General features: G+C 39.2%; 1 protein-coding gene and 1 long non-coding RNA gene across 4 annotated transcripts; one reads left to right on the top strand and one right to left on the bottom strand.

Moving 5' to 3' along the window:
• Window positions 1-103: 103 nt before the first annotated feature.
• On the bottom strand, window positions 104-5,833 carry LOC4338629 (putative disease resistance protein RGA4). 3 transcript variants are annotated; one of them, XM_066310449.1, is made up of 4 exons: window positions 5,403-5,614; window positions 1,912-5,260; window positions 721-1,036; window positions 104-570 (listed from the first exon to the last, which is right to left on the bottom strand). In XM_066310449.1, the coding sequence occupies exon 2, from the start codon at window positions 5,247-5,249 to the stop codon at window positions 1,926-1,928; it is 3,324 nt and encodes a 1,107-aa protein (XP_066166546.1). In that variant the 5' UTR covers window positions 5,250-5,260; window positions 5,403-5,614; the 3' UTR covers window positions 104-570; window positions 721-1,036; window positions 1,912-1,925. The 3 variants fall into 3 exon arrangements, with proteins under 3 accessions (XP_066166546.1, XP_015640524.1, XP_015640523.1); XM_015785038.3 differs by having other exon boundaries at window positions 104-633; window positions 1,912-5,833; XM_015785037.3 differs by having other exon boundaries at window positions 1,912-5,833.
• A 5,875-nt stretch (window positions 5,834-11,708) lies between these two features.
• Window positions 11,709-12,648, top strand: LOC136356485 (uncharacterized). Its single transcript, XR_010741337.1, has 2 exons — window positions 11,709-11,953; window positions 12,026-12,648. It is a non-coding gene; the product is annotated as an uncharacterized lncRNA (long non-coding RNA).
• Window positions 12,649-13,128: the final 480 nt, after the last annotated feature.

Here is a 13,128-nt window from a genome sequence, read left to right as displayed (position 1 = left end):
TTCTTGTATATATATTATTATTTTCCGTCGGAGCTGTAGAAGAATGCTGATCGAGAAAACAGGAATAAAGTGATCCAACCACATCACATAATGCCACGGAAGGTAAATCAGAATAACAAATCACTCAATAACGTACCTGACCCTGATAAAGCCAACTGGCATTACACACAACAACAAACGGCTACAACATTTACAACTAAGACAAAAGCCGTCGATCGAGCTACGAAAACAAGTCTGTTATTTTCCAAGAAATAAGAATTCCTTCCAAATAGCGTTAAGAACTTGTACCGGTGGATATGAAACATTTTTGAAATACGTGCGCGTTGTGCTCCTTCTAAATCTTACCAACAAACAAGAACGACCGCAACATCAACGTCTTTTTGCTTCCCATAGTTCTTCCTCATCACCGGCCACCATTCAAACACACATCATTGTGGCTATTCGGTCATGGCCAGCGAGAAGCAGCGAACCATAGCGTAGCCCCCTCACGACCTCGGGCTTGCACGGCACCAGCTCCAGGTCCCCAGCGAAAGATTCATGGTAAGTCTTCAGAACTCCAGGTCTCCAGATCTAAGAAACAGCACAAGATTCGGAAGCAGGATTAATCCACAAACACTGGCATACCTGAATATGCTGAAAATGAATGCATATAAACAAAATTACGATAATTCTAGCGAAATATATTGGGGGAAATTATAAAAAATGTATCAGGGAGCACACCTTTGTTTGGTTCACTTGGTGGAAAGAAGTATGCACCACCTATTGTTTATCAGATGTTACACAGAACCCCATATCCTTTGGGTCAGATGTAGAAATATATTTGGCAACTCCGACAAGAAAGAGGGAATTCCTCGAAATCACACAATCAGTGTTGAGCAGTGGAACTCCAATCAATATCAGTATATCCACAATTTGTACATTGTTACAAAAAGGCCTTGATCCCAGCAGGTCAAGATATACGTTGCGAGCAGAGAAATGCAATGCACTTCATTCACTTAAGACACATTCTGTTTCAACAATGTTTCAGCGTAGGTACCTGCAAAATTTCTAAACATGAGAGGCTTGATGCCCAAGTTCCTTCAAACAGAGTAGTGCACTTCATTCGATTAAACAATGTCTGAATTGATAAAAGCAGCAACAAAGAACTTAGTAGTTTGGAGCAACAAATGGTTTCGTAGCTCCCAGGTATGTAAAACTTTTTTTTGGGAATACGCAAGATGCGCATCTTTGAATTAAGAGAAATAAAGAGTATTTACATGAAGCCAAACAGGAAAATAAGAGGGGGACGGGAAGACAGGAGAAGGACCCAAAGATCTTAAGCCTATTCTCGCGCCAGCATAAGGAAACGACCTAAACCAAGATCTAAATGGTCAGCACCGGTAACGCCGCGTGTGCCAACCGCCAGAGAGTTGCTTCCGCCGCCATAGCTCGGGCTATCTCTGACCAGGGCCTTTGCTGAGAGTTGAAAACCCTATTGTTTCTCTCTTTCCAGATTGTCCATGCAGTTAGAGTTGCAATTGTGTCGAATCCCCTTCTGCTAGCCGCTCCCACTTTAAGGCGGGAGTTGCAAAGCCAGAGATAGAAGGAGTCTTCATTCAGGGGGAGACATTGCGGTAGACCAATGCTGGAAAGGACTACCCACCAAAGTTGGCGAGACTCTGGGCAAGCGATCAAGATGTGATCAATAGTTTCTTCATGTTGATCACAAAGGACACATCTATCTGGGTGAGGCAACCCCCTAGAACGCAGGCGGTCCGCCGTCCAGCAGCGCCTTTTTGCGACCAACCAGGCAAAGAACCGGCATCTCGGGGGGGCGAAGGTCTTCCGGATGGGTTCGGATTGGAAGGGAACCCTACCTAAGCAAGGCAAGGCAAGGGTAAGAAAGAGAGAATGAGGGACAACAGTGTGCACCTTTGTAGTATAAATTAATTGTCTGGCTGCCCAGAACTTGATGCTCTTCTTTGCCAAGCGTTCAAGCATTTAGGAATGATGGTTCTGGCTGCATCTTGCCAGACAGGGCGCGGCTCACTTGTCACTCGTAAATCAGGAATGTCCTTGACTTTCTCCCAATAATCTCCCCCACGTCTGCATCTCCTCGCCAGAGCAGGGCAATCTTCAACGGTGAACGTTTGGAGGCCATGCAGTCTTTGCTGGAGACCTTCTGGTAAAGCGGTTATACCAGGACATTTAATAAAATGTAGTGTTTTGAGAGCAGTTAGATTCTGCATCCCTTCAGGCAAGGAGGTTAAGCTGTTATTACTTGCCAGTTCTAGGCTTTTCAGATTTGAAAGACACCGAATGCTGGCAGGCAGGGAGCTAAAACTTGGGCAACCCAAAATTACGAGAGTTGTTAGAGTGTCCTGGCAACCAAATCCTCCAGGCAGGCCCTCAAGTACATTACTGTGAGTTATCACAAGGATCCGTAGGCAGATGAAGTTTGTAGGGAATACCACTAAGTTGGGGCAGCGATCAATCTGTAAGTATTCCAAATTACATGGGCCTCCATCTGTAGAGGGCCTTGCTGACAGTCGGTCAGGTGGTACACCCGTGAAGTTTTTGCAATCTACAATGAAGAGTTTTTCTAAAGAAGTCAAGCTTCGGAACTCCTCCTCTGGCCAAAAGGTGAGGCTATCACAGTACCAGATTTCTAATTGTTGTAGGCATCCAAATGATATCCAGAACCATAGTGGTGACTGTAATCCTTCATGTTGGATGAAGCAATCACAAGAAGACAGGACTAAGTCTTGCACAGACATCATGTGACCACTTATACTCTTCACATTTTCTGGTGCTGGTGTATTGAATCCTTGTAGGTGTAGTTTAGTGAGTGAACCCCATGACAACAAGTGATCGGGCAAAATATGCTCATCCTTTGTATCAGTGCTTCCTTCACGTTCTCCATTATAGATATAGTATAGTGTTCTTACCCTCCGTGAACTCCCTTGACTTGCACCGAGATACAGATATGATAGATTACTAATACCTGACACTAACCCCAGCAGTACTTTGTTTCCTGTCAAACTTAAAGACTTAAGAATCGGAACATTAGGCAGTGCTGTCAGTTTTGGGCAGTCTATAATTTCCATGGCGTCCAGCTTTGGAAAAGTAACTGATGTCACTTGTTGAGTGTCATATTCATGCCAGTTCTCTAAGGATTCCATCCATTCTAGTGACAATAATTTTAATTTTTGAAATACCACTAATTGGTTGCCATATTCTTCATCAGTGGGGTACCTGTAACACAAGTATTTCAACCTCTCCATTCGTTTGAGACGGAGAACTTCAAGAAAGGGAAGCTGCCACACTGGTGGGAGTTTGACACACATTACAGAGCCTCTCAAACTGAGTTTAACAATATTTTGTAGTGTCACACCATCTTCCATCCACATTGGAAAGTCGCTGCCCATATATTGCCTTAGCTTTAGAACTTTTAATCCGTTGGGAGGCTTAAGAGCATCCAGCACTTCTTCAGGACAGCATAATTGCAAATATTCATCTGCAGAATGACTATGTGAACAGGTGAAATTTCGTGAGTCCCAACAAAGTGCTAGTTGCTGAAGATTTTTCTTATTCTCAAGGTTGGCTTCTTTTGCTTGTAACGGATTTGTTACCTTCAGCAAATTATGTATTTGTAGCTTGCCCCCAAGTTCTAAGTCCTTGAGTTCATGAAGTCTACGATCAGATTCATTACCAACCATATACATTGTCAATGTTCGTAAACTGCTGAGCTGCCCTAGACCCGGCGGCATCCTTTGTAGACTAGAACAACCATCAAGGTACACATGGCGAAGGCTGATCATAAATTTCATGCCGTCAGGCAGGTGAGTCAGGCCCCTGCATCTATTGAGCATTAGTATTTGTAAATTGTACAGTGCGCTGACCGCTTCAGGGAGTGTTTTTATGTCGCTAGAGGATAAATCAAGATATCGCAAGTGCTTCATATATGCTGGTTCAACTGAGAATATTTCATTGCCACAGATATGAAGCCCAAGCACTCTACAAGGGGACACCATGAATCTGACATCCTTCATAGAATCCATACGATTCTTATGTAAACTAAATAGACTTCGGATAATTGGACAACGCTGCATCACGAAACCAATCTTGTGCGGATGCGGAAAAACTAGATGATGGACATTCTTCGGCATTTTATTTATTTCAACAAGATTTTGCAAAGTATAGCACTCATCCCCGCTTATAGAAACTGCAAGATCATGCATAAGATCATGAATTTTGCATGTAGTTACATCTTTGTACCCATATATGTACTCTTCCTTGCGGGACCGAGTTTGCTTCGCATTTTGGAAAAATGATCTCCAAAGAAGCTCCAGAAAAACCTTGTTCCCAGTTTCTTCTATGTCCGAGGTCTCTTTAGATGGAATGAATCCATTTGATATCCACAGATGTATTAGATCATCCTTATCAATCTCGTAGTCCTTTGGGAATACAGCACAAAAAGCAAAGCACTGTTTCATAAAAGAAGGTAGATGTTTGTAGCTCAATGATAGGACTGTCAGTATGTTATTTTCCTCCCAAGTATTGTTTTGAAGGATCGCCAGCCAATCCCTTACACTATGTTTTCTACTCAGCAGGCCTCCCATACTATTTATTGCTAATGGGACTCCAGAACATTTTTGAACAATTTTTGTACCAATCTCGACAAACTCACAAGACTTGGCCACACCTGTACGGAACGCTCTTTCACAGAATAGAGTCCAGGAATCTTCTTGGCTAAGTTGTTCTAGAGCCAATGGAGGAACTGTCCCCATGACTGACGCAACATTCGAATTTCGGGTAGTGACAACCACCGCACTTCCCATTTTACAGGAACAAAGCAATGTTCTTAGAGCCTCCCATTTTTGTTCATCTTCATTCCAAACATCATCTAGTACAAGGAGGTACCTCTTTTGGCTCAGTTCTTCCCGGAGACGTTGTTGTAGCAATTCCAGGTTATCACTCTTCAGTCCACAATCATTCCCAATTGCAGTGTCAATTATCCCCTTGACAATATCAGGAACACTGAAGTTCTCTGAGACACAAACCCACATATGCTTTTGAAAATGTGCTTTCACTTTCACGTCATTGAAGACCAGCTGTGCAAGAGTTGTCTTGCCCAATCCTCCTATCCCAACAATAGGAAGTATTAGCAATTTGTCACTCTTGGCACTTAGAAGCATATGGATGATTTCATCTCTTTCTTTCTGCCTTCCAATAACTTCCTGCTCGTCAACGTAGGAATAGGTCTGCATCCTCTCATCCACTGGCATGGGGCAATTTAGGAACCCAAATCGATTCATTTGCAAAACAAGCTTATCAATCTTTTCAACTATCTGCTGGAGTCTCTTTCCTATCCTATACTTGAACAGTAAAGGATTATAATGAGAAGTGAAGAAAGCCCTTACGCCACTATTGATTTTGTGCCCACGACGGAGCGCCTCGCTGCGAAGCGCCTCGTAGTGCAGCTCATCAAGGGCATCATCAGCCTCACAGGCAGCCATCTTCAGCTTGGCGATCCAGGACTTCACAGCAGGCTTCTTGGACGCCTGCTCCTCGGCATCATAGATCACTTGGTTGATAGCGAGCAGCGAGGTTTTCAGCTCCGAACACTTGCGCTCAATACCCCCAATGAAGGCAAACTCCGTTGAGATAGACTCACCAGCTTTCTTGAGGAGGGCAGGCAGAAGAGCTGAGAGTAACTCTGCCATGGCTCAGATCCCAGGGATGAAAGGAGTAATGGTAGAACAGTATGGATGGGAGGACAATGGTGAATTGAGGAGTCAGTATAGCGTCTAGCTGGTACTACTAGTTAAGTCTTTGAATCTTGCGAGAAAGCATCCAAGGCACACACACAAGATGCTGTAGTGCGACACGCATAATAATTGAATGAAAAGAAACAAGTGGGCTAGCAGTTTTTTCGGTAAAAACTATACAAAGAATAATCAATCATGAGTATTGTAAGACATGCACATCGGTGAGGCACCCTAGCTAGAGCCAGATGGATGAAAATAACTGAAACTAGCATGGTGGCCCGCGCAAACTACGCGGCTAGCTACTAATATTCCTTATTTTCTATTCCAAATTTTCTTTTTTTTAAATTGTATTTTTATATAGATTGTAAACTCTTATTTCAATATTTTTTACCCATTAGAACCAATGTTTTGGGTTTTGGACCGACCTACTTACCTATTGGACTCAATTTTGTCGGACGGGCCAATGAGGCCGGTGGGTCAGCCCGGACCATTCCTATCCCTAGTTTCGCGAGAAATTTAGAAACTTTCGATGTGATAGGGTGAAAAAACTTGACAGCGGATCTAAACATGCCATTATTACTTAAATAAGTTAATGCATTAGTTCTTAATCCAATTGGTTAAATTAGAAATAAACTTTGTGCATGTGGTTTATTTGGTCGTTTCCATCTCAAGCTTTTTTTACTCCGATTTCTATAGTTACTTTAAGCTTCCGTAAAAGAAAAGATTTATATTAGTTATATAACTATTATGGCCGTGTTTAGTTGTTTAGGTGTAAAAATTTTGAAGTATACAGACACACGCATTTGAAGTATTAAACGTAGTCTAATAACAAAATAAATTACATATTCCGCATGTAAACTGCGAGACGAATTTATTAAGCCTAATTAATCCGTCATAGCAAATGTTTACTGTAGCACCACATTATCAAATCATGGCATAATTAGGCTTAAAAGATTCGTCTCGCAATTTACATGCAAAGTGTGCAATTGGTTTCTTTCGTCCACATTTAATGCTCCATACATATGTCCAAATATTTGATGTGATGTTTTTCGCCAAAATTTTTTAGAATCTAAACACACCCTATATTAAATCTAAAATGTTATAATCTGGATCTATTATGACCCAATGGTTTTTTTACTTGATTAACATTGGAATTTCTACTTTTCTTGTCCGTTTTCACTTTTTTCTATCTTTCTTGTCCGTTTCCAAATTTTTTTTTCCATTTCCAACTTTTTTTTGTCCATTTAAAACCACACCCTATCTTTGTTTTTTTTTTCCGTTTACACAAAAACCTAATCCTAATACCCTTCTATTTTTCGCTTTTTCAAATTAAAGCCGAATCGAAAGGAAAATCATGGAGAAAAAGATGAGAGAGGAATGGGGAATCGATTTTTCAATCAAATTGGAGGAGAAAACGTACAATCAATATGGCGGTGACACGGAGTGCTAGATTCAAGTCGGAAGGCGTGCGGCGAACAGATCGGATTAAAAAACCAGATGAGAAAAACAAAAAGCGCACGGTAGAAAAAACTGGTGAAAAAAATTGACAAAAAAAACCAAAGGCGCCCGGGAGGCGCGCGGTGAATAGATCGGCTTAAAAAGGCCGGAAAAAAAACCAAAAGACTTGCGTGTGAGCATACAAAACTCTTTCGCGTGCAACAAAAATCGGAAAAAAAAATACCCTGTGCTAAAAATACAAGCGGACTTTTTTTTTACTGGGAGACTTTTTTTCCTTTTTCTACGGGAGTCGGACAATATTTTTTTACGATGAGATGTTTTTTTTACTTACAACAGAAGCTTTTTTTTTATCGCTTGTTGAGTCGGACTTTTTATTTCTTTTTTTACTTTTTTGAGTCGGACGTTTTTTTACGATGAGATGCTTTTTTTTACTTACATCAGAAGCTTTTTTTTTATCGCTCGTTGAGTCGGACTTTTTATTTTTTATTTTACCTTTTTGTGTCGGACTTTTTTTTCTTTCTTTTCTACATACGACAGAAATTTCTTATTTTAAGTAGAGATATAGATTAAAATGGAAACATAAAATTAAAACCGATTTAAACACAGATGACGTACCAAAATACCGGTAAAAATATATTTAATTTTTATAATAGTAGGTATTAGGGACATAGAGATCAGATATTTTTTTCCTTTTCTTTTGGCTTTTTTGGACGGTGTTTTTTTTCCTTTTTTTTTCATCCAGATCCGACTTTTTTTATTTTCTTTACAGACGGCGTTTTTTTTCACCGTTTTTTCCATGGGAATTTTTCTCTTTTTTTACTGTGGCGTTTCCTTTTTTTCCGTTTTTCGTTTTGAGTAGAGATCGGATTTTTTTCGTTTATTTTGGCTTTTTTTTACGGCGTTTGTTTTTTTTTTCGGTTGCATCCAGATCGGATTGTTTTCCACCTTTTTAGTTTCTTTTACAGCCGGCTTTTTTTCCACCGGTTTCTTTTCCGGATGGTGTTTCCTTTTTCCTTGTCGCTCAGACTTTTTTTTCGCCCTTTTCTTTACACGGACAACGGAAGTAGAGATTAATATTGGAATTTCTTGTTTTTTTTTTGTCCGTTTTCACTTTTTATCTTTCTTGTCCGATTGGATTTTTTTTTTCGTTTCCAACTTTTTTTTTGTCCGTTTACTCTTGTTTTTTTTCCGTTTACACAAAACCTAATCCTAATACCCTTCTATTTTTTCTTTTTTTCTTATTTTATTTTAATTAACGTGGGATTTTCTAGACCGTGAGAGCGGACGTGGAGACTACTTTTTCTATTACTTTATAGATTATCACAATAAATCCAGTGAAAGTACAATGAGCATTCGCTGCATTGTTGCATAAACCCAATCATAACAGAACTCGCTTCACCAAATATCTCTTTAGCAGTAATACGCACATGTCCAGGAAATTCCCTCTTTCATTGGCACAATGTCAATAGAAAATGACAGTATGGCACACATAAATGTAACGATAATAATGTAACAACTTGTGCATTTCAATATCTTGCTAGGGTGCTGTGAACGGTGTGTTCGGATGCCCCTCTTCCCACCCCTTCTTTCTCGTTTTTCGCGCGCACGCTTTTCAAACTACTAAATAGTGTATTTTTTAAAAAAGTTTATATACGAAAGTTGCTTAGAAAAATCAAATTAATCCATTTTTGAAAAAAATAGCAAATATTTAATTAATCATGCGCTAATAGATCGTTCCGTTTTCCGTAATCACTGTTCCAGATGGATCACTCCGTTTTCCGTAATCACTGTTCCGGATGGGAAAATTAGCAAATGGATTCATTCATCTAGCTTGAATGCAAGCTTGACAGGGTGCTGTACCGAGTGGCTAACAGCTGTTGATATCATATCGACTAGCTAAGTGCATGCATCCTAAAATTTTCTGTATGTTTTAGTGCCATTATCTCAGTTAATTGTGGGAACGATTCGATTCAGAATTTCAGATGTATGGTCTTGGACTGATTCAAAACAACTTGCATCGACATTATTATGAAAGCTTCAATGAAGATTGTGAAAAAATGCCCCTAGCGTAGAGATCCTGCTTCCTCCTCTCCAAGGAGCCTGATCTGTCTCCACCAGGTGTAAGGCCGGTCGCGCGGGTGGTACTCCTACGATTACTCAGGGTGCCAACCTCCTATGATGAATTTCAAGGTTCCAGAATTGTTGAATATACTCCCTCTGGTTTCAAATAGCTTGTTACATGGTCCCACTTTCTGATGACAATGGAGCCTGGTGGACCGGCCTCAATCAGCTGTACCCTAAATCCCTCCAAACCAAAGTTAGAGGATCTCTCCTCGCCACGTGGTGGAATGTCTGGTTGGAAAGAAACAGAAGAATTTTCCAAAGCATCTCATCGGATGAGAACTGCATCGCGAGGATAGTACAGCAGGAGCTCGACCTGAGACGCTCGGCTTTTCAACCCCCATAATTAGCTCCTATCTTTCCTCTAGCATTTTTCTTTTGTCCTTTTGCTCTTCTTTGTTTTCCCCCTGTAACTTCTGAACTGTGTGCTTTCCTCTAATTAAATTCCGGCAGATCTCCTGCCGTCGTTCCCTAAAGAACATGGTCCCATTTTCTAAAAAAATGGTCTTCAACATTATTCAAAGGGCACGTAGTTTAGTGTTGGTAATGACATGAGTAGCACTTTAACTATAAGGTCCTGAGTTTAAATCTCCATATGAGCGAATTCCAGATTTGATTATTTGAAAGTTCCTAATTTAAAAGGGCTACATATATTCAGTTGAAGGACAAAAAAAAATATCCTTCTGTAAAAAAACATTATTCTTTCACCATTAATTTATTTATAATACATTATTAATAACTTGTCCCTTCATCTCAAAAAATATCAATTTAGGATAAGATGTGATCTATCCTAGCACAACTAATCTGGACAAACACACGCACGACACTTGCAGATAATTTTCTCTTCCAATAATGTCATTAGAAAATGACGGGCACTAATGCAAGGCACGACACTTGTAGATAATTTTCTCTTCCAATAATGTCATTAGAAAATGACAGGCATTAATGCAAGGAAGAAAATGTAGAGCATCAAGTACCAACTTGTGCGATGTCCTGCCCCAATATTACTACCTCCCATTACAAATACTTCGGTTTGGATATCTCATCAATTAGTCACACTTTTAAAACTTTGAGTAGCAACAATGTTTCTAAATAATTAGATTGGACATATAAAAATCATATATAAAATTTTGTCCCGCGAAACTGTAACCGTATATTATGAACTCGGTTTTTTTCTAATATATAACAGAAAATAATGGTATATAATTTATGGAGCAGTTTGGAGACCAAGTGGACACCCAAAATCTAGTGAAGACAGGAGATAAGTATATCATCGAGAATTTGAGTTTGACACGGTGGTGCACCAAGTGGCTAGCTAGATATAGACCTATAGCTAATAATTTCATAATTTCACATCATATCACTATTGGTAAATGCATGCATATTATCATCACGGCTTCAGTTATTATCTAAATAGGAGAAACTTTCAAATTTATATCTAACTATACTATAACTATAATATAACTTATATAAGTATTACAATAATACATGCAACTTTATATCTAACTTATTTATATATATATATACATACATACATATATATATATATACATATATATATATATATATACACATATATATACACATAGGTAAATTAACTGGTGCTACATGGAGTATGGGCTCCAAGATTCAAATTACGTATATACCCAATTTGAATGAGTATGAAATTTTTTTAAATGTTTAGATGTGAACATTAACTTCTTTACTAACAAGTTCAAACAAGTTTGAACTGAGTTTGAACTTTTTTTTTTATTAGATTTTGGTTCTAGGTATATAACATCCAAACATATAATTCGTTAGGTATGTAATAATGAATTGTGAAATAAAGTTGAGTTTGAGTTGTTTTGTTGTTAGGTATTTGTATGAATCAAATTCATATACATAGGTATATACTCACAATTTAAAAATTTTTAAAAATTTAAGAGAATTTGTGTGTTTTATACCTTGGAGCCCGGACACCATGGAGTCCCATATGGGTATCCTCTATATATATATATATATGTGTGTGTGTATATATATGTATATGTGTGTGTATATATATATATATGTATATATATGTGTATATATATGTATATATATGTGTATATGTATATGTATATGTATATATGTATGTATATGTATATATATGTGCACACACACACACATATATATATATATACATACATATACATACATATATATACACATACATATACATATACATACATATACATACACCTGCTCTTATCCACCGTTCATCCCAGCTAGCACCGATCGAGCCATGCTATCGGGTTGTACGAGTAAACCCGTTTCAATTTTAGTATTTGAAAAAAAAATACCGTGTGATAACCCCATAATTATCCCACACTAATCGGATCGGAAAACTGCTCGCATAAATTCCACGGCGGCTGCTCGCTCTCGTATCCATCTGGCATCCTGATCCGCCTCCCTCCTCCTCGGCGGACGGCGACAGCGCCGGCGCCCCATCATCGAGAATGAAGCGACAGCAGCTCACAACGTTGCCCATGGGCCACCTAGGCGACGGCGTCCCCTGGCCCTGGCGGCGTTTTCTTCTCAGTGAATCCATCGGCAGGTTCTGAGACGTCGTCGACCAATCAACAGGCCATTGCTACCGTGATTACCAGGTGACGGTGTTGATCCATCGGATCTACCCGGCGACGGTTTAATCCTTCCAATTTTATATGCTTTTATTGCAGATGAAGAGTTTCCCTTTTGTTTCCCTGTTAAAGTCTCCATAGCAGCAGAGCATTCATTCCCAAAAACGACTTGCAAACATTTTGGTTTTTGATGCGTCGATCTTGCTTCTGGACCTGGTGCCATCGTCCATCGCGGCACTTCCTGGGCGTCGATCCATCGACCTGGCTGCATATGGTCTGCGACGACGGCGGCGACCCACCATAATCAAGCTGTGCTGTGTCGTTGATTCCTAGGTGACAACGTTGATCTATCATGAAGCATCCTCGATCGTCTCCTGTCACGCGCTGTTCGCATGCCCGGTCATCCATGCCTTTGGACCTTTGGTGCCAGTCTGGAGAAACAATATCTGGAGATCCAGAGATTCTGAATTCTTTTCTATGAGCCACATCCATGATCTACCTAAACAAATTAATCCATGGTCCGCATTAGGCCTACCTCCGCTTTATTGTTATGTTTCGTTCTTGATCTCCTGGTTTTGATCGGGAAAAGAAGCACTGATACTGTTCATTCAGAATTCAGTATCCTGTTAGAGCATTAAGTTTATTTTACACGATTCTGAATGTAACAGTGATTTTGTTTATAAATCTTAATCAGAGATTGATACTTCTGGTTCATGGTTAAACTCGTGTGCTTGGCAATCCCATGCCTACTACTAATTAAAAGGCACCATATACCGATACATACTTAAAAATAGCATATGCTACTACTAATTGAAAAACAGTATATACTAAAACTAACTTTAAAAACAGTATATACTGCCAGTAAATAAAAAACAGTATATACTATCAGTAAATAAAAAGCAGTATATACCGACGCTAGCTTGAAGAAAAGAATATACTACTATAAACTGATAAGTAGTATATACTGCTAATAAAAAACAGTATATACCAATGCTAAAAAAAAGTACTGCATATACTATTACTGAGTAAAAACCAGTATATACTACAACCAACTTAAAACAGTATATACTACCATGTACTAAACAAAAGTATATACGTCATCATCGGCACAAACTTTAAAAAACAGCATATACTACTTCTAAATTAAAAGTAGTATATTGTCACTAAAAACATTAGTATGTGGCATGAAAGAGATATACATA

This window comes from Oryza sativa, chromosome 5 (genome assembly GCF_034140825.1).
Source record: "Oryza sativa Japonica Group chromosome 5, ASM3414082v1".
Taxonomy (NCBI): Eukaryota; Viridiplantae; Streptophyta; class Magnoliopsida; order Poales; family Poaceae; genus Oryza; species Oryza sativa.
The sequence above is the reverse complement of the archived record's forward strand: the minus strand, read 5'-3'. Positions and strand labels throughout refer to the sequence as shown.